At 40.1% G+C, this 20,765-nt stretch overlaps 1 protein-coding gene across 5 annotated transcripts in view; it reads right to left on the bottom strand.

The window, feature by feature from the left end:
• FipoQ (F-box/LRR-repeat protein FipoQ) overlaps positions 1-20,765 on the bottom strand; it is a gene marked incomplete at its 3' end in the record, with an annotated part of 174,640 nt that overhangs the window by 23,190 nt on the left and 130,685 nt on the right. For all 5 annotated transcript variants that reach the window (XM_070083770.1, XM_070083767.1, XM_070083768.1 and 2 more), the window contains 1 exon segment: positions 6,211-6,367. In XM_070083770.1, coding sequence (XP_069939871.1) covers positions 6,211-6,367 — 157 coding nt within the window.

Genomic DNA, 20,765 nt, shown 5'->3' with positions numbered 1-20,765 from the left:
GTTGGACATGAGCGTTGCATCAAGGTGTTGGACATGAGTGTTGCATCAAGGTGTTGGACATGAGTGTTGCATCAAGGTGTTGGACATGAGTGTTGCATCAAGGTGTTGGACATGAGTGTTGCATCAAGGTGTTGGACATGAGTGTTGCATCAAGGTGTTGGACATGAGTGTTGCATCAAGGTGTTGTACATGAGTGTTACATCAAGGTGTTGGACATGAGTGTTGCATCAAGGTGTTGTACATGAGTGTTGCATCAAGGTGTTGGACATGAGTGTTGCATCAAGGTGTTGGACATAAGTGTTGCATCAAGGTGTTGGACATAAGTGTTGCATCAAGGTGTTGGACATGAGTGTTGCATCAAGGTGTTGAACATGAGTGTTGCATCAAGGTGTATTGCTAAAAAATTTTCCTCGGCTTGTCTTTCTATATGTGATTTTTATTTATATTTACGCTGAAATGGGTCTTTTTATCGTTATTCCCAGATGACATGTAGAAGGTCGTGTCAATATTATGAATAAGTTTGTTGGTTGTCATCAAAGTACAATATTGTGTCATCTCTGGGCAGGACTGGTTTAAGTTCCCGGGAGACCCTTGGTAGGTCCTTGATGTAGGTAATGAATAATAGTAGGCCAAGGACGCTACCTTGGGGCACTCCTGTGTTGATAGTTTGTGTTAAAGAGGCAGTGTTATTAACAGTCACATGTTAATATCTGACGTCTATGAGAGCATGGCTTCTAATTCCATAATTCTCTAGTTTCAGCAGCAAGATATTTTAGTCTACAGTGTTAAATAAAGAGGCCTATTGGATATTCATTATTTTCTTAAGCTGAATAGACAACGTCTAACATCCTTATGATAGCATCATTAGTAATTTTTCATGGCCCGAAGCCCATCTACCGGGGTTAAGAATATTCTGATAATTAATAAATGAATGTATTCGTTTTCAAAAATTTTAAACGGTAATGGCAAGTTAGAGTGATCTATAATTGTTGATTAATGGATCACCGCTTTTGTGGATTGGAATAATCCGAGCAAGCTTAAGTATAAGATTGAGACACTTGTGCAACATATGGGAATCCTTATTGAAGAAACGTTTCGCCACACAGTGGCTTCATCAGTCCAATACAAATCAGGGAGGTGTAAGGAGAGGAGGAGTTTGAGGTAATTAGTCCCTCAGCCTGGAGTCGATGTGTTCAGTCCATCAATCTTGTAGAATGTACAGCATAGGGCCGTAGAAGTGGCTTACATACTGTAGTGAGGTGAGGTGAAGCAGGCGGAGGTGGGGCCATAGTGGTACCATCCACTAGTCGAAGTATATCTTCGTCCAAAGGTTGAACAAGTGTTGAAGAATTCTTTGTATATAGCCACGTCTACGGCCCTATGCTGCACTTTCTACAAGATTGATGGACTGAACACATCGACTCCAGTCTGAGGGAATGATTACCTCAAACTCCTCCTCTCCTTACACCTCCCTGATTTGTATCGCACTGATGAAGCCACTGTGTGGCGAAACATTTCTTCAATAAAGATTCCCATATGTCGGTTTTAAACCATTTGTCACAAGCTTTAATATATTAGGAAAAGTTTAGGTTTCAAGAAATTTGTTAAAGAGAGTTGCAGAGATTGATTTTACCTCTGTATTGTTTGTTGTGGACAGGTAGAGGGAGTCACTTGAGCTAGAGACTGAGAAGTTATTAAGTTCATTTATTGTATCAACAGTATGAATGGGGTTCATCAGGTCTGGTCTGTACAGTTTCTTTCAATTAATCAATTTTGCGTCAGCCCAGTATTTAAGAGATTCTTTTCCAGGTCTTTATGGTACATTGCCTTTTAATTTCCGGAACCTAATGGTATAATACAGTTGTTTGGATTTTTTTATAAGTATGGTAAGTTTGGTGTATATATTTGTGTTAGTTCTTTGGGAATTAAACCTTTCCTGTAATTTTTCATAGGTATGTTACGTGTCAATGACTCTGAGGATGTTGTTGTTGGCTAGTCAAGGGCTGTTGAGTCTTCTAGTTGTAACTTATATGGTTTTTAAGGGACAATGTTGTAGAGGTATTGCAATTTTTTAAAAAACTTAGATACATAAGTTAGTATCCTAAACAATATTGAAATTTCTCTGCCTGTAAATGGTACTTATAAACATAATAGAATTATTTACTGAAACTTCGATGTAGAGTCTGGAAAAGATGTTTTAGGTGGCAACTGGCGATTTAATTATGTTGGTAACTAGAAAGGTTGAGTAATGATCAGTTGTGTTATCAGTGATCAGTTGTGTTATCAGTGATCATGTCAGCCTTAAGAGCAGCTGTTATCTTCGACCAAAGGCGGTTAAAAGAAGTTGCAGATGTCAGTAATTCGCGTTGTTTTGGTTATATAAGACAATACTAGGTAAATATACATGTTGTTTATGAAGCTAGATGTTTATGGGTCTTCTTCCTAATGAGATTAAGTCATCAGCAATTATTAAGTGATACTTTTTTTTAATTTATTATTAATAATTATGTCTTTAGGATTATCCCCGAAGGTGTTTATGTTTGCGTGTGGAGATCTGTAGGCAACTTCTGTTACCAATGCGGCACTTATGTTTTTAGCTGTAAACTGAGTAAATATATATTCTCAATGTTTGTCTTAGATATAAGTAAATGGAGCGCTTCAGACTACCACACTGCATTACAAGCTATCTAGACATTCAACTTTCCTCATCGTATCCCCCTTCGTATACAACTTTGGTTAAGTCGCATTTACAGTCAATGTAAAGACGAGGTGAACCATAGAATAGACGAGGGGAAAAAAATGTGTATGGTGCATTGAACCATCTGTGAAGACGAAGAATGTTACCCATGGAGGCAAAAAGGAGAATGTGTGAGAGTATAGTTGTACCAATTCTCTTTGTAAATGCTATGAATGTTGCAGCAAAGACGAGACTGGAGGCAGTGACGATGTCATATCTGACGACAATGTGTGGTGTGAATATCATGCAGGGAAATCGTAGCTTGGAGACAAGGAGGTGCGAGGTTACAGAAAGTGTTATCCAGAGGGCTGAAAGATTGTTGAGGCGGTTTGGACATTTAGATAAGATGGAGCAAAATAAGATGACTTGGAGAGTGTATAAATTTGCAGCGGAGAGAAGGTGAGGTAGGGGTCGCCCTAGGAAAAGCTGGAGAAAGGGGATAAAGTTTTTTGTTTTGTGAGAAGGGCTTAGACATCTAGCAAGCGTGTGTGTGCGTGCGTACTCACCTATTTGTACTCACCTATTTGTACTCACCTATTTGTGGTTGCAGGGGTCGAGTCTTAGCTCCTGGCCCCGCGTGTGTGTGTGTGTGTGTGTGTGTGTGTGTGTTAGATAAGAGTAAGTGGAGATAAGTAGCTTTTATAACTTAGTATGCTGTTGGAGTGTGAGCAAGGTAACATTTATGAAGGGATTCCAGGTAAGCATTTAGCTTCCCACTGAAGGTGGGAAGTACAATGCCTGCACTCTGGAGGAGGGGTGGGGGTATTTGCAGTTTTGAACAGTAGTATCGGCACGTCTCTAGCAAGACAATGATGAAGTGAGTGATGGCGAACGTGTTTCTTCTTTTTCACGTCACACTACGTCGTTTGGAGACGGCCAGTGTTAAAAAGGACGTTTTTGCTGGGTTCCCGGACATGTCAATGTTCTAGGCGATGAACAAGCAGACTCTGCTGCTCCGTTAGCTGTTCATGACCTCCCAATTTTCCTACTATTTTTCAGCAATAATGCGGGTCCGAGTTGAGCCACAACAAACTGTTACTTGACTCAAGAAATCGTAATGACACGATTGCAAATAAACCATACCCCGGCCGGGATTGAACCCGCGGTCATAGAGTCTCAAAACTCCAGCCCGTCGCGTTAGCCACTGAGACTCTATGACCGCGGGTTCAATCCCGGCCGGGGGTATGGTTCAAACTGTTATGTCTCAAATCACGTTTACTGGCGATCTTTCCCCATCACTGTCGTTTTTGAGAGACTACATTCTCCTGCTCACGTATCAGACACGTCTGAGACTCACGGATACCTCAGGAAAAATCCCAGCACCACTCTGGGAGGACTATCAGGTTGCACTCTCATTTCACCATATTTTAATAGATTATGGTGTGTATTAGTAAGCACGCAGAGTTAACTTCCCACATCACTACTGCTCCAACACACTCACCTGAACTGACCTCACTGAGAGTCCCATCCTTGATGTCAAGTCTCTGACTCTAACAGAACACCTATTGTACCATGTTTCATGTAAATTTTAATTTTGCATTCTCAGCAACCAGCGTTAAGTCTTACTCTTGCTCACTTCTGCCCATCACACCTTCCTCACTTTTATACATTTCTTCTTCTGTATCCTTCCCTGCAGTGCTGTCTGACCTTTGTTTACCACTTAACATGACTATATTATTATTATTATTATTATTATTATTATTATTATTATTATTATTATTATTAGCCTAATGGGAGAAATCTCGTTTTTGTGCTCAAAATTCTTGTCATATGTGTTGAATATTAGTTTTGACCTATTATTTGGCCGATTAATACATGCAATAACATAACATGTGTTGGCCCATGGCCTGGTGGCTAAAGCCCTCGCTTCACACGGGGAGGATCCAGGTTTGATTCACGGTGAGGGTAGAAACATTGGTCGTGTTTCTTTACGCTGGTTGTCTATGTTCCACATCAGTAAAAGTCGCTCCCATAACGAGCGACTTTCAAATTCAAATGTTTATTTCTCTGTAAAGATTACAATATGTGGTTTACATGTTATCAAATACTAATTACAAAAAGGGGCCACTATCATGCCTAGCATGACTAGCATGACTATCATGCCTAGCATGACTATCATACCTAGCATGACTAGCATGACTAGCATGCCTAGCATGACTATCATGCCTAGCATGACTAGCATGACTAGCATGACTAGCATGCCTAGCATGACTAGCATGACTAGCATGACTAGCATGCCTAGCATGACTATCATGCCTAGCATGACTAGCATGACTAGCATGCCTAGCATGACTATCATGCCTAGCATGACTAGCATGACTATCATGCCTAGCATGACTAGGCATTTCGGGCAGACTATTAATAATTCTAACTCTATACTGCTACAGGTTATGGAGAATATTGATATTAAAGCAAGATAATTACATTACAGTTTGTAAATTTAGCAATGAGAATGGTTTTGTTTTGGCATGATACATAATTTCCATTAAAGCTCCTATACTGAAGCATCTCAGGCAAACTTATGACTAATTTAAGATTTATTAGGCAATAACTTTTTTCGAAATTTTATGTTTACAGTCATTTGGGTGAGTGTAAGTGTAAATTGGTGGGGATCACAGATATCGAGAGTAGGTCTAGTTTTTTTTTTTTTTATGTGTGTATGATACCAGCAAGAGAACAGGTGATTTTCATGTAGTTAGCTGATGGTGGGGTGTGTCAGGGAGATAAGATGTTTTTTAATGTTAGTTTTGAGAGTGATGGTTGTGTCTGCATTCTAGAGTTTTCAGGCAGGGTGTTCCAGATTTTAGGCCCTTTAATGTACATTGAATTTTTGTATAGGTTTAGCCGGACACGGGGAATGTCATATAGATTTTTGTGTCTGGTATTGTGCCTGTGGGTCCTGTCACAACTATCATGAAAGTGTTTTAGTTCAGGGTTAATATTGAAATTTATGGTTCTGTAAATGTAGGTTACAGAGTAGTCAGTGTGGATGTTCTGAACAGTAAGTTTAGATCTTTGAAGAGTGGGGGGGGGGGTTGTTGCCTGGGATTGGATTGCATGATTATTCTTACTGCAGCTTTTTGTTGGGTTATTATTGGCTTTAGGTGTGTTGCTGCTGTTGATCCCCAAGCACAAATAGCATAGGTGAGGTAGGGATAGATGAGTGAATAGTATATATAGTAGTATGTCATTGATGTCAGCTAGGCCTGTACACCTTGCACATGTACTTGTAGAAATATAGATTTTATTATTATTATTATTATTATTATTATTAACAAGAATAATCATCGCAGTGGCTTAGAAACTGAGAGAAATTTAACATACATGTTCACTATATGTAAGTGGTTGGCAGTGCAACTTTACATCCAATATGGCCGACAATTAACCAGTGATGTCATGTGTTAAATCTCAATAGCCACTTGGGTCAGATCAGAGCAGTTTACTGCATTAAGATGTATATTTTGTGCCATTACCTGCATGTCGTTGAAGTCGTGGAGCTGCATGGCCGAGGAGAAGTCCAGAAGGAGGTTGGTGAGGTTAGGACATTTGGCGGAGAGTTCATGGAGCACTGGATGGGTGATCAAATCCATGGGAAGTTCCAGGTAGCGCAGGGAACTACCGAACCGTGTACTACTCCAGTACAACCCAGCCAGTGAGAAACAACCGTAGACAGCATAGGTGGAGAGGACAACACCACCACCACAAAGTAGAGAAATAGTTATTAAGGTTGAGAAATAGTTATCAAGGTAGATAAATAGTTATAAAGGTAGAGAAATAGTTATAAAGGTAGAGAAATAGTTATCAAGGTAGATAAATAGTTATAAAGGTAGAGAAATAGTTATCAAGGTAGAGAAATAATTATCAAAGTAGAGAAATAATTATCAAGGTTGACAAATTGTTATCAAGGTCGAGAAAGAGCTATCAGTGTATACAGATACATTAGTTTCATTATTACATTCTGTAACAGTTTATGCTCTTCATGCCGTGAATAACGTCGAGTCGACACTGAGGGAGACACTGGTGTCCTGTACTGTTCACTCGGTCTGGTCGCCCACCTTCAGGGGGGAGGAAAAATACAGATCTTTTTTTTTTCTAATTATCTGATTTCAATGAAATTTTTACTGTGATTTAAATATCTTTTGAAACTTGCACACAATAGTTATTATGAGGATTGCCTTAAAATATAGAGAGGGAAAAAAAAATTCTTGACTGTTTTATGGGGTGTCACTTCGATACCCTTAATGCAAAACTTGGTTAATAGACAATGTTGTAGTTGACCTGACATGAACAATAAAAGGTAGAATAATTGTATAACAACAGATTATCACTAATGTGTCAATATTTTGTCTTAAAAAAAATGTTGAATTTTGTTTTTTCATTTTTAATAATTTTTGGGAAAAAATAAATAAAATAAAAACGGTGAAGGCTATTGCAGATGCCTGTTGCTACGGTGTGAAGCCATGTGTTACATGTATCGAAAGGCGAATAACTTATTCCTTGGAAAAATAGAAATATAATTTTCTGAAACTCTACGGACTTGTCCCGCCACAAGTCAGGCGACTAACAGTCTCCTCTCAACACTGGTACAGCATCTGTACACCTCACACTCTGAACACTAATATTCTATCCTCAGAAAAGATGCCATGCTGTGTATTTTCAAAAAAAATCATAAAACTCGCAATTTTTGGAGTAAAAAAACACACACAATATGGCCATAAGATCGCCACCCACCTAGATACCCATGAATTACGGGTTTAGAGCAGGTAGCTCCTGTCTGTCCCAGCTACTGGACCACTATGATAACGTCCTGGATGCTTTAGAGGATAAATAATATGCAGATGTAGTATACACAGACTTTGCGAAAGCCTTCGACAACTGCGACCATGGTGTAATAGCGCACAAAAATGCTTCCTAACAAATACAACACAAAATGTAATAGTAAACAGAGTAAAGTCTGAGGCAGTTACGGTGAAAAGCTCTGTTCCACAAGGCACAGTACTCGCTCCCAGTGTTCCACAAGGCACAGTACTCGCTCCCAGTGTTCCACAAGGCACAGTACTCGCTCCCAGTGTTCCACAAGGCACAGTACTCGCTCCCAGTGTTCCACAAGGCACAGTACTCACTCCTAGTGTTCCACAAGGCACAGTACTCACTCCCATCCTGTTCCTTATCCTTATATCTGTGACAGAGATATAACCCATAGCTCCGTGTCTCCCTTTGCGGATGACACTCGAATTACCATGACAGTGTCCTCCATCGAAGACACTTCAAGACTCCAAACGGACATCAACCAAATCCTTAAATGGGCCGCAGAAATCAATATGAAGTTCAATGAAGAGAAATTTCAATTACGTACTCCGATATGGAAAACTTGAGGAAATTAAAACTTTATCAGAGTATAAAACAAATTCTTACCATACAATAAATCGAGAAACTAATGTGAAGGATCTGGGAGTGATAATGTCAGAGGATCTCACCTTCAAAGACCACAATAATGTATCTACCTCATCTGATAGAAAAATGATAGGATGGATAATGAGAACCTTGAAAACTAGGGATGCAAAGCCCATGATGATTCTCTTCAAATCACTTATTCTCTGTAGGCTGGAATACTGTTGTACACTAACTACTTCCTTCAAGGCAGGCGAAATTGTAGACCTGGAGAGTGCACAGAGAACTTTCACGACACACATAAGTACAATAAAGCACCTAAATTACTGGGAACGGTTGAAAGCCCTTGATTTGTATTCCCTGGAATGCAGGCGAAAAAGATGCATGATAATATACACTTCAAAAATAATAGAGGGATTAGTACCAAGATTGCACACGAAAAATCACTCATTAAGAAATCAAAAGACTCGGCAGGAGATGCAACATTCCCTCAGTGAGAAGCAGGGGCGCCACGAGTACACTGAGAGACTACACAATACGTGTCAGGGCCCCAAAACTGTTCAACTGCCTCCCAGCATACATAAGGGGGATTACCATTAGACCCCTGGCTGTCTTCAAGAAGGTGCTGGACAGGCACCTAAAGTCAGTACCTGATCAGCCGGCCAGAAGTAACAGCCTGGTTGATCAAACACTGTCTCAGTAGTAGTACCAGTTACCAGTAACCAGTGTACCAGTAGATGACTCACTACCAACCGTCTCTGCGTGAATCACTGTCTGTATTCATATTGTGCTGACCACAGCAGTATTTCAAACACCCCCTCACATATGGGTACTGGGGTTAGTTAGTCTTACGAGAGAGAGCAAGGAGGCAGGTCACGGCTGTTTGGCGCTTCCCACATTATCCGTAATATACTCTCTACAACCTTCAGTACTCTAGGTCTTTCCGTGGCCGTTCCAACCGCAGAACCCGTAGAGGAAACAGATATCGTGGTTCTCAAAATAACCAGAACCAGGCTCATTCTTCCAATTCGGGGGAATTCAAGCGCCCCAGTCAAACCGTCCCATGGTGACAGTAGGTGATAATGAGCACACCATTCCCGTTCACAATTCCTTTGAAGCCTTAAGCAGTCTCGAGAATGACAATCCTGCTGATGATGTTGCTTCACATGTCTCTGACATAGATGATTTTAGGGATGAAGTAGAACAAGTCTTTTCTGATGACAATCCATAATTTTTGTTTGCACATAACTTCCAATGCAACCATAGGCCCTATAGTGCAAGCATCTGTTCATAATGCGCCCGTTCATTTGTTCATGGACTCTGGTGCGCAAGTCAATATTATTAGGTCTAGTTTGTTTAAGGATAAGCAGTTACGACATGTCCTTCTCGTAGAACCGACTCATGTGTCCTCCCTTAGTGGAGTAGCTGGTTCTCACCTGCGTGTCCGAGGTCGGACTTCCTTAACTTTTTCTATCCAAGGTAGAGACTTCACTGCTTCCTTCCTTGTTATCGACCAGATTACTTTCCCTGGTGACCTTCTACTGGGATTTGCTTCCATGCGAGACTTACGCATTGTGCTCGACCCGTACCGGTGGCATGCCCAAATTGACGACTTGATCGTTCCATTCTGGGGTTACCAGCTTGGATCAGAAATCTGTCATACTGCTGCAGAGTATGATGTACGGATTAAGTCCTTACAAGCCAATGCATTCTCCAGTAGCGTACCCAAGCGGTCAGGCACTGGTAATTCTGTCACTCCCGTCTGTGTTCCACCTATACCTTCAGACTTGCAGGATAGTGTTCCGTTGCCTCAAGTGTCCGAGGACACTCAGACTGCCTTGAGTGCACAACCTATCCTTGCAATGACTGCTAGTTCGAGTAGTAGTTTCTCCACAGGGGATGCCTTGTCAGAAAACGATTACTTGAAACTAGTAATGCCATCTCTTGTTGATGTCACATGCCGTCTGCAGAAAGATGTCTCTGTTGCGGCTAGTGCTCTCACTAGAGTGTCTGTAGTTGTTCCTAGTGTTCCAGATGGTGATAACGTCCTAGTTGACAGTGATTCCTGCAAAGTAAAAGGTCTATTTGTTGAACCATCCTTACATGTTGTAAGAGATAGTAAGATCCATTTCTTCCTAGCTAACACTTCTGGTCACAGTGTTCGCCTCAGAGCCAATACCAATCTTGTTGACCTTGTTCACTATCCTTACCCTGTTCAGGTAGAGGACGAGTTGTCACCTGACCAGTGGGTCGGTGCTATTTCTGCCGGGGAGACATCATCCACTTCACTGGATCAATCTGTTCCACCAGTTGAGGAGAAAGACTTAGCTCCCACTGACTTCTCAGATGAAGTCAAGCGTTTGTTGACTCTGTTGAACAAACGTCGTAAAGCCATTGCCTTACCAGGTGAGAAGATGGGTATAACGAACTTATTGTCCCATCGTATTCCACTTGAACCTGGTACTAGACCTATCTACATACCTGCGTACAGAATGCCTCATTCACAAGTTGCTGTCGCAGAAGAATTGATCAATCAAATGCTTGATGATGGAGTTATTGCACCTAGCAATTCACCTTGGAATGCACCCTTGATCCTAGTACCTAAGAAGGATGGTACTTGGCGCCCAGTAATTGACTTTTGGAAGTTAAACGCGAAAACTATTCCAGATCGCTTCCCACTTCCTGTACTGGGTGATCTTTTACGTAACATCGGAGATAACAAAGTATTTACAACCCTGGATTTGTTACAAGGGTTTTGGCAAGTCCCTCTTCATGAGGACAGCCAAGAGCTAACTGCATTTTCCACTCCTACAGGTCATTATCACTTCCTCCATATGGCGTTTGGATTACAATCCTCCCCTATCACGTTCTCAAGGCTCATGACTAATATCTTTAGAGGTCTCATAGGTAATGCACTTATGGTGTACTTAGATGACGTAATCGTCATGTCTAAAGACGTGGATACACACTTGAAAAGACTTGATGTAGTACTTGGTAAGCTTGAAGAAACCAATTTAAAGATCAAACTGTCTAAATGTCAATTTTTCAGATCAGAAATTAAGTTTCTTGGTCACATAGTCACTCCTAGAGGGGTTACGACTGACCAAAGTAAAGTAACTGCAGTACTAAATTTTCCAACACCCAAAACTGCTGATGCCCTAAGATCCTTTGTGGGCTTAGCAGGTTTTTATAGATCTTTCATTGCCAATTTTTCTTCCATAGCTGCTCCTCTAACTGAGTTGCTTAAGAAAGATGCTCCTTTTGTTTGGACCTTCCGTCAAGAAAGAGCATTCCAAACTCTGAAAGAAAAGCTAACATCTGCTCCAATTTTGAAATTTCCAGATTTTTCTAAGCCCTTCTATCTGACAACTGATGCTAGTTCAATTGGCATAGGTGCCGTACTAGCTCAGAAGACCGATGGCAAGTACAACGCAGTTGCATTTGCTAGCCGAGTCCTTACGAAGGCTGAACGTAATTATACAGTAACTGAGCAAGAAGCTTTAGCAATAGTATGGTCTTTAAAGCACTTCCGAGACATTATTTATCAGTACTCTGTTCATGTCTTGACAGACCATGCTCCACTGATACCTTTATTCCAGAACAAACAACCTACTGGAAGGTTAGCCAGATGGACCTTGACTATCCAAGAGTTCAATCCCACCTTTGAACACTTACCTGGCAAGTCAAATGTAGTCGCAATGCCTTATCGCGACATGTTAGTATAGTAACTGCAGACCCTCCATTTAGTGCTGAAGATGTAAAGAATGCTCAACGAACAGATCCCATGTGGTCTGGTGTGATTCGATTCCTGCTCCAGGAAGATCTTATTCTGACTGTGAAGCCACCAGCACCCATCAGTGACTTTGTCATGAACCAAGAATTACTGTATCGAACAGCCGAGTTGGGTACTCCTAGCAGAAGAGTATACCAGTTAGTAATTCCAGTCACTAGTGAATGTAGCCTTACAGATAGTTCACGATGTACCAGGTGTTGCACACCCTGGTATGGATCGTTCAGTAAAACAAGCCAGATTGAAATACTTTTGGCCTCGTATGGCAACTGATATTTCTGAGTATGTTAAGAAATGTAGTGTCTGCATGCAACATAAAGGTAATGCTAATGGCCCTAATCCAATCCAAGTGTATCCAACTACTAGCGAACCGTGGGAAAGAGTTGCCCTAGATTTGTTAACTAATTTCCAATGTTCCCTCCAAGGCAACAAACATCTGTGTGTTATGGTAGACCATTTCACCAGATATTGTGAGTTAGTTCCTATTGCAGATAAGACTGCCGAGACAGTAGCTAAAGCATTTAAAGAACGCATTATCTGCAGGCATACCACCCCTAAGTCCCTAGTAACAGATAATGGAGGTGAATTCTGTAATGAGATTCTTGAAAATTTGTGTACCTTGTACAAGATCTCTAAATCCACCATTGTTCCTCATCATCCTGCCAGCAATGGGTTAGCGGAACGAACCAATAAGAAAGTACTTGATGTCTTGAGAGCCACTATCAATCCCAACAGTGAAACTTGGGATGAAGTTATACCTGATGTGCAGTGTGCTATAAATTCTGCTTACAATGTTTCTATAGGTGACACTCCACATTATGCATTGTACGGTGTAGATAAACGTTTGCCTTATGAGTTGTTATATTCTAATCCGAAACCAAATTACAACCCTGATGATTTCATAGCAACTCGTACCAGCTTAGCTCAAAGTGTTTTTAGAAGAATCCGTGAAACACTTCATAAATCAACAGCAGAATTTACAAGAGTCTCAAACACTCGAGTAAAGCCATCCAAAATCAAAGTAGGTTCGAGAGTTATGCTGACTAATTTTAACAAAACGTCTGCAATGCCAAAGCTTGATCAAAAGTTTGTTGGTCCTTATCGAGTAGTTGAACATATCACTGGTAATAAGTATAAGGTTAGAGAAATTAGTACTGGTCAGTATAAAGAATTGCATTTAGATCATATGAAGTTAGTATGTGATGATAATGATGTTCCAACCCAGACTAATGTGACAGAATCTGACAATCCTCCTGATCTTGTACTCTCTTCCTCTGATACTTAGTCAGACGATCAAACTGAATGTCGTTATTCCCTACGTACACGACAGGTATTGAGAAATCCTCAAGTATCATTTGTAACTTCCAATTCAGATTTGCCTCAAATACAGCATGAGTTAGCCAGTGCTACAGAGTTTGATCCTCCCAGAGATGACACCCATTCTGCATATGTCAATCTTACCCTAGCAGAGTTGGGGTTAAATGTAAATAACCTGTATAGATGAATAATTACAGTATCAACTTATCAGTATTCAAGAATTTTTTTTTCTGTTCACGTTCTCTCCGAATTCTGAGAGTTAACAGTCTAGATTTGAGTGCACCGAATCTGCGTTTCTGTTAAACACTCTTTCTTTGTATATATTCCTTCCTCAGAATCCGTAGATCACATGAATACAGATAGATCGATCAAATTTTTTTTTATCACTTCTATTGTGTAATCCCAACGTTGAGTTTCATTCGATGAGTTGTGCTATATTATACCTTGTATTGCATTACAGTTTCAGTTACGTAAGCTTCCATTCCAATGTTCTACTTATGTATGTTATAATGTTCAATTGTTGTGTACTTTGACATTGTATAGAATCAGCCCAAGCCATCTCTAGTTTGTATTAGTTGTATGTCGGGACGACATACGTTAGCGTCGCCGAGCTCTCAGTAGTAGTACCAGTTACCAGTAACCAGTGTACCAGTAGATGACTCACTACCAATCGTCTCTGCGTGAATCACTGTCTGTATTCATATTGTGCTGACCACAGCAGTATTTCAAACACCCCCTCACATATGGGTACTGGGGTTAGTTAGTCTTGCGAGAGAGAGCAAGGACGCAGGTCACGGCTGTTTGGCGCTTCCCACATTATCCGTAATATACGTACTTCCAGCCTATGTGAGTATTTCTTTACCCTATCCACGTGTTCGAACCCCACACGATAACTGATCTACCACGAGGCCTGGTCTCAGACCGAGCTGCGGGGGCGTTGACCCCCGAAACCCTCACTACACTGTAGTGAGTATACCTTTCTTGTTGATGCTACACTGTAGTGAGTATACCTTTCTTGTTGATCCTACACTGTAGTGAGTATACCTTTCTTGTTGATGTTACATTGTAGTGAGTATACCTTCCTTGTTGATGTTACACTATAGTGAGTATACCTTCCTTGTTGATGCAACAGTGTAATGAGCATACCTTTCTTGTTGATGCTACACTGTAGTGAGTATACCTTTCTTGTTAATGCAACAGTGTAGTGAGTATACCTTTCTTGTTGATGCAACAGTGTAGTGAGTATACCTTTCTTGTTGATGCTACACTGTAGTGAGTATACCTTTCTTGTTGATGCTACACTGTAGTGAGTATACCTTTCTTGTTGATGCTACACTGTAGTGAGTATACCTTTCTTGTTAATGCAACAGTGTAGTGAGTATACCTTTCTTGTTGATGCAACAGTGTAGTGAGTATACCTTTCTTGTTGATGCTACACTTTAGTGAGTATACCTTTCTTGTTAATGCAACAGTGTAGTGAGTATACCTTTCTTGTTGATGCTACACTGAAGTGAGTATACCTTTCTTGTTGATGCTACACTGTAGTGAGTATACCTTTCTTGTTGATGCTACACTGTAGTGAGTATACCTTTCTTGTTGATGTGACGCTACTGATAGATGAAACAAATACCGAGATCTTATAAATACTGATAGTTGTTCCAAATACCAGGACCTTATAATCACTGATAGTTGTTCCAAATAGCAGGATCTTATAACTACTGGCAGGTGTTCCAAATGCCAGGACCTTATAACTACTGATAGTTGTTCCAAATAGCAGGATCTTATAACTGCTGATAGTAGTTCCAAATACCAGCTCTTGTAACTGCTAATAGTTGAATTACCAGGACTTATAACTAATAATAGTTTAATCACCATTCCTTGTAACTGTTGAAAGTTGAATCAACATGCCTTATAACTACTAGTAGTTGAATCACCAGGTCTTGTAATTACTAATAGTTGAATCAACAGATCTTGTAACTGCTGATAGTTGAATATCCAGATCTTATAACTACTAGTAGTTGAATCACCAGGTCTTGTAACTACTGATAGTTGAACCACCAGGTCTTGTAACTACTGATAGTTGAATCAACAGATCTTGTAACTGCTGATAGTTGAATATCCAGATCTTATAACTACTAGTAGTTGAATCACCAGGTCTTGTAACTACTGATAGTTGAACCACCAGGTCTTGTAACTACTGATAGTTGAATCACCAGGTCTTGTAACTACTGATAGTTGAATCACCAGGTCTTGTAACTACTGATAGTTGAATCACCAGGTCTTGTAACTACTGATAGTTGAATCACCAGGTCTTGTAACTACTGATAGTTGAATCACCAGGTCTTGTAACTACTGATAGTTGAATCACCAGGTCTTGTAACTACTGATAGTTGAATCACCAGGTCTTGTAACTACTGATAGTTGAATCACCAGGTCTTGTAACTACTGATAGTTGAATCACCAGGTCTTGTAACTACTGATAGTTGAATCACCAGGTCTTGTAACTACTGATAGTTGAATCACCAGGTATTGTAACTACTGATAGTTGAATCACCAGGTCTTGTAACTACTGATAGTTGAATCACAAGGTCTTGTAACTACTGATAGTTGAATCACCAGGTCTTGTAACTACTGATAGTTGAATCACCAGGTCTTGTAACTACTGATAGTTGAATCACAAGGTCTTGTAACTACTGATAGTTGAATCACCAGGTCTTGTAACTACTGATAGTTGAACCACCAGGTCTTGTAACTACTGATAGTTGAATCACCAGGTCTTGTAACTACTGATAGTTGAATCACCAGGTCTTGTAACTACTGATAGTTGAACCACCAGGTCTTGTAACTACTGATAGTTGAACCACCAGGTCTTGTAACTACTGATAGTTGAATCACCAGGTCTTGTAACTACTGATAGTTGAATCACCAGGTCTTGTAACTACTGATAGTTGAATCACCAGGTCTTGTAACTACTGATAGTTGAATCACCAGGTCTTGTAACTACTGATAGTTGAATCACCAGGTCTTGTAACTACTGATAGTTGAATCACCAGGTCTTGTAACTACTGATAGTTGAATCACCAGGTCTTGTAACTACTGATAGTTGAACCACCAGGTCTTGTAACTACTGATAGTTGAATCACCAGGTCTTGTAACTACTGATAGTTGAATCACCAGGTCTTGTAACTACTGATAGTTGAACCACTAGGTCTTGTAACTACTGATAGTTGAATCACCAGGTCTTGTAACTACTGATAGTTGAATCACCAGGTCTTGTAACTACTGATAGTTGAATCACCAGGTCTTGTAACTACTGATAGTTGAATCACCAGGTCTTGTAACTACTGATAGTTGAATCACCAGGTCTTGTAACTACTGATAGTTGAATCACCAGGTCTTGTAACTACTGATAGTTGAATCACCAGGTCTTGTAACTACTGATAGTTGAATCACCAAGGTCTTGTAACTACTGATAGTTGAATCACCACCAGGTCTTGTAACTACTGATAGTTGAATCACCAGGTCTTGTAACTACTGATAGTTGAATCACCAGGTCTTGTAACTACTGATAGTTGAATCACCAGGTCTTGTAACTACTGATAGTTGAATCACCAGGTCTTGTAACTACTGATAGTTGAACCACCAGGTCTTGTAACTACTGATAGTTGAATCACCAGGTCTTGTAACTACTGATAGTTGAATCAACTACTGATAGTTGAATCACAAGGTTGTAACTACTGATAGTTGAATCACCAGGTCTTGTAACTACTGATAGTTGAATCACAAGGTCTTGTAACTACTGATAGTTGAATCACCAGGTCTTGTAACTACTGATAGTTGAACCACCAGGTCTTGTAACTACTGATAGTTGAATCACCAGGTCTTGTAACTACTGATAGTTGAATCACCAGGTCTTGTAACTACTGATAGTTGAATCACCAGGTCTTGTAACTACTGATAGTTGAATCACCAGGTCTTGTAACTACTGATAGTTGAATCACCAGGTCTTGTAACTACTGATAGTTGAATCACCAGGTCTTGTAACTACTGATAGTTGAATCACCAGGTCTTGTAACTACTGATAGTTGAATCACCAGGTCTTGTAACTACTGATAGTTGAATCACCAGGTCTTGTAACTACTGATAGTTGAACCACCAGGTCTTGTAACTACTGATAGTTGAATCACCAGGTCTTGTAACTACTGATAGTTGAATCACCAGGTCTTGTAACTACTGATAGTTGAATCACCAGGTCTTGTAACTACTGATAGTTGAATCACAAGGTCTTGTAACTACTGATAGTTGAATCACCAGGTCTTGTAACTACTGATAGTTGAATCACCAGGTCTTGTAACTACTGATAGTTGAATCACCAGGTCTTGTAACTACTGATAGTTGAATCACCAGGTCTTGTAACTACTGATAGTTGAGCCACCAGGTCTTGTAACTACTGATAGTTGAATCACCAGGTCTTGTAACTACTGATAGTTGAATCACCAGGTCTTGTAACTACTGATAGTTGAATCACCAGTGTAACTACTGATAGTTGAATCACCAGGTCTTGTAACTACTGATAGTTGAATCACCAGGTCTTGTAACTACTGATAGTTGAATCACCAGGTCTTGTAACTACTGATAGTTGAATCACCAGGTCTTGTAACTACTGATAGTTGAATCACCAGGTCTTGTAACTACTGATAGTTGAATCACCAGGTCTTGTAACTACTGATAGTTGAATCACCAGGTCTTGTAACTACTGATAGTTGAATCACCAGGTCTTGTAACTACTGATAGTTGAATCACCAGGTCTTGTAACTACTGATAGTTGAACCACCAGGTCTTGTAACTACTGATAGTTGAATCACCAGGTCTTGTAACTACTGATAGTTGAATCACCAGGTCTTGTAACTACTGATAGTTGAATCACCAGGTCTTGTAACTACTGATAGTTGAATCACAAGGTCTTGTAACTACTGATAGTTGAATCACCAGGTCTTGTAACTACTGATAGTTGAATCACCAGGTCTTGTAACTACTGATAGTTGAATCACCAGGTCTTGTAACTACTGATAGTTGAATCATATAAATTAAGAATTTGTTACATAATAAAAAAAATCCATTACACATTACTATTTTATTAAAACTTGTGGTCATCTTTCAATAAATTTCAAAGTGTCCCTTTAAATTTTCAGTATAATATTTTCAACAGCTCTTTTTTCTCTGGTTTTTATGTGGACAAAACATTTACTAGGCTCTGACATGTTGTCTTTGAACATCATTCCTGAGGGCAAAACGTTTTACAGTCTCTAGCACCTTTACCTTGAACAACATTCATAACGTCAAAACATTTGGTAATCTCTGATATGTTTACTTTCTATCAACATCATTCTCAGTTGATAACAATGTCGAAGAATTCAAACGTTCACTTGACACAGTAGAGCGTAGATATGTTTACTAAAGTCACGCAAGGTATCCTCCAGTTCAGTTGTCTCGTGTGTCAAGGAAAGATTTACTTCATTTGGAAGCAAAGTTTTGGTAGATTGCATCTCATCACATAGTTCATGTCCACTGATGCCTGAAGCATTTCCATCCGTGAATTCTTACACCTAAAGTCGTTGCATAATAGAAATTCCCAAGACTGTCGCAGTTCTTTTGTTAGTTCAGAACGTGACTATATACATGGTGTAGGTTTAGCGCTTCTTTTGATTATAATAATAATTATCATTGATGATTAAGACACATGTTCAACAGTTGGATATCTTTATTGTTGAAATGTTTTGCTTTCACAGTAGGCTTCCTCAGTCAAATATAGAAGTAGCAGGTGTAGTAGTGAAATGAAGATGATGTAATCAGTCCATCAACCTTGTCACACACTGCAGCACAACGGTATCTTGTCGCGTAACTACTAGTTATGAGTGAGAGGGACCTGCCTTCTTACTTCTATTAGTGATTACCGTCCCCTGCAACGTCTTCGAGATCTTCCACCTCCCCTTCGACAGTACTGAAAAGAAGCCATTCTCATGCTTCAGCCCCATGCCGCTTCTCAGGGTAAAAGACTGCGACCGGCTTGTAGAAGGCTACGTCGTTCTGCCTCCTTGGGCATCGGACCTTGCAGTGGCGCACATAGCTAACCTGCCAGTCAGTATGGCACTCTGTCCACATGGCACCCTCCAGAAACATGCCATTGCCAGCATAGCCATTACCGAGAGTCCAGAGTGTGCAGTCTACTACATCGATGGCTCGAACGACCCAGAGGTTTCAAGTTTACAGGAAGCCTACAAACAACGATCTCACACACTTCTATTCCAGTCAAGATACTAAGACCAAAAGAGGCATCATCACTGGATTTCTCCTAAGAGCGTACCGAATTTGCGGTCCAGAGTTCCTTGACGAGGAGTGTACATACATACACCAAACCTTCACCGAGTTACGTTTTCCCTCCTCTTTCACCAAAGACTGCCAGAAAAGAACCCTTCAGACCATCAATTCTTCACACACTAACACCACTCCTAACAAAGTTTTAATTCTTCCCCACAGCCAGGTTACAATGAACGTCTCTAAAGTACGAGCGCAAGCCAACACTAGAGTCGTCATTGCAACCAAAAACTTCAAAAAAGATTTAACTAGAACAAAATTAAAGAACCATGAACCAGTCAATGAAGAGGTTTACACTATACCCTGTGAAGCAGTGGCGTGCAGAGTGGAGGGGGCCGAAGGGGCGGTGGCCCCGGGCATCCAAATGGGGGAGGGGGCATCCAATTAGAGAGGAAAATAAGATAGTGATTTTGAAATTTCAGCTGTGATAAATCAATTTTTGGAGGGTCACCGCACTACAGAGTCATTATATGAGTCAAGAGCCTTCAATGAATATATCTTTGGTATAACTGTGTCTAGCATTAGGAATAATATTAGGAGAGAAGTAAATAATGAAAATGATTGTTATAGGAATGCAGTTAGAAGCCTGAGTAGATAACATGAACGTAAAGTATAAGGACACAAGTGCAACTAATGTGACATTTATTGTGGCAACGTTTCGCTCTCCAGGAGCTTTATCAAGCCATTAATGGCTTAATGGCTTGATAAAGCTCCTGGAGAGCGAAACGTTGCCACAATAAATGTCACATTAGTTGCACTTGTGTCCTTTTACTTTACATATTGTCGGTAATTCTACCAACTTTATTACAACATGAACGTAGATAAGTATGTTTATGGAGCAACGTGCAATGTGAACAGACTGACTGATATTGTAGTGGCCAGGCTTAGGCTTGGTTACAAGTACTTCTGGCAGTTTGGGAGACACACAGATGATGATCAAACTAAATGTAAATTATGTGATCAGGCATATGGTCACTGTCTTGAACACTATGTGCTTAATTGTCCACTTATTGAGGAATACAGAGACAGACAGTATAATAACCTATGTGACATGTCAAGATATCTTATTAATGAAAATAAGATACCAGATATACTAAGCAAATTTCCTAAATTTGCTTGTAACAGATAAGTGAACTATAGATATGTAGATATAAA

This window comes from Cherax quadricarinatus, chromosome 10, assembly GCF_038502225.1.
Source record: "Cherax quadricarinatus isolate ZL_2023a chromosome 10, ASM3850222v1, whole genome shotgun sequence".
Classification (NCBI taxonomy): Eukaryota; Metazoa; Arthropoda; class Malacostraca; order Decapoda; family Parastacidae; genus Cherax; species Cherax quadricarinatus.
This window is presented reverse-complemented; position numbering and strand designations above follow the sequence as displayed.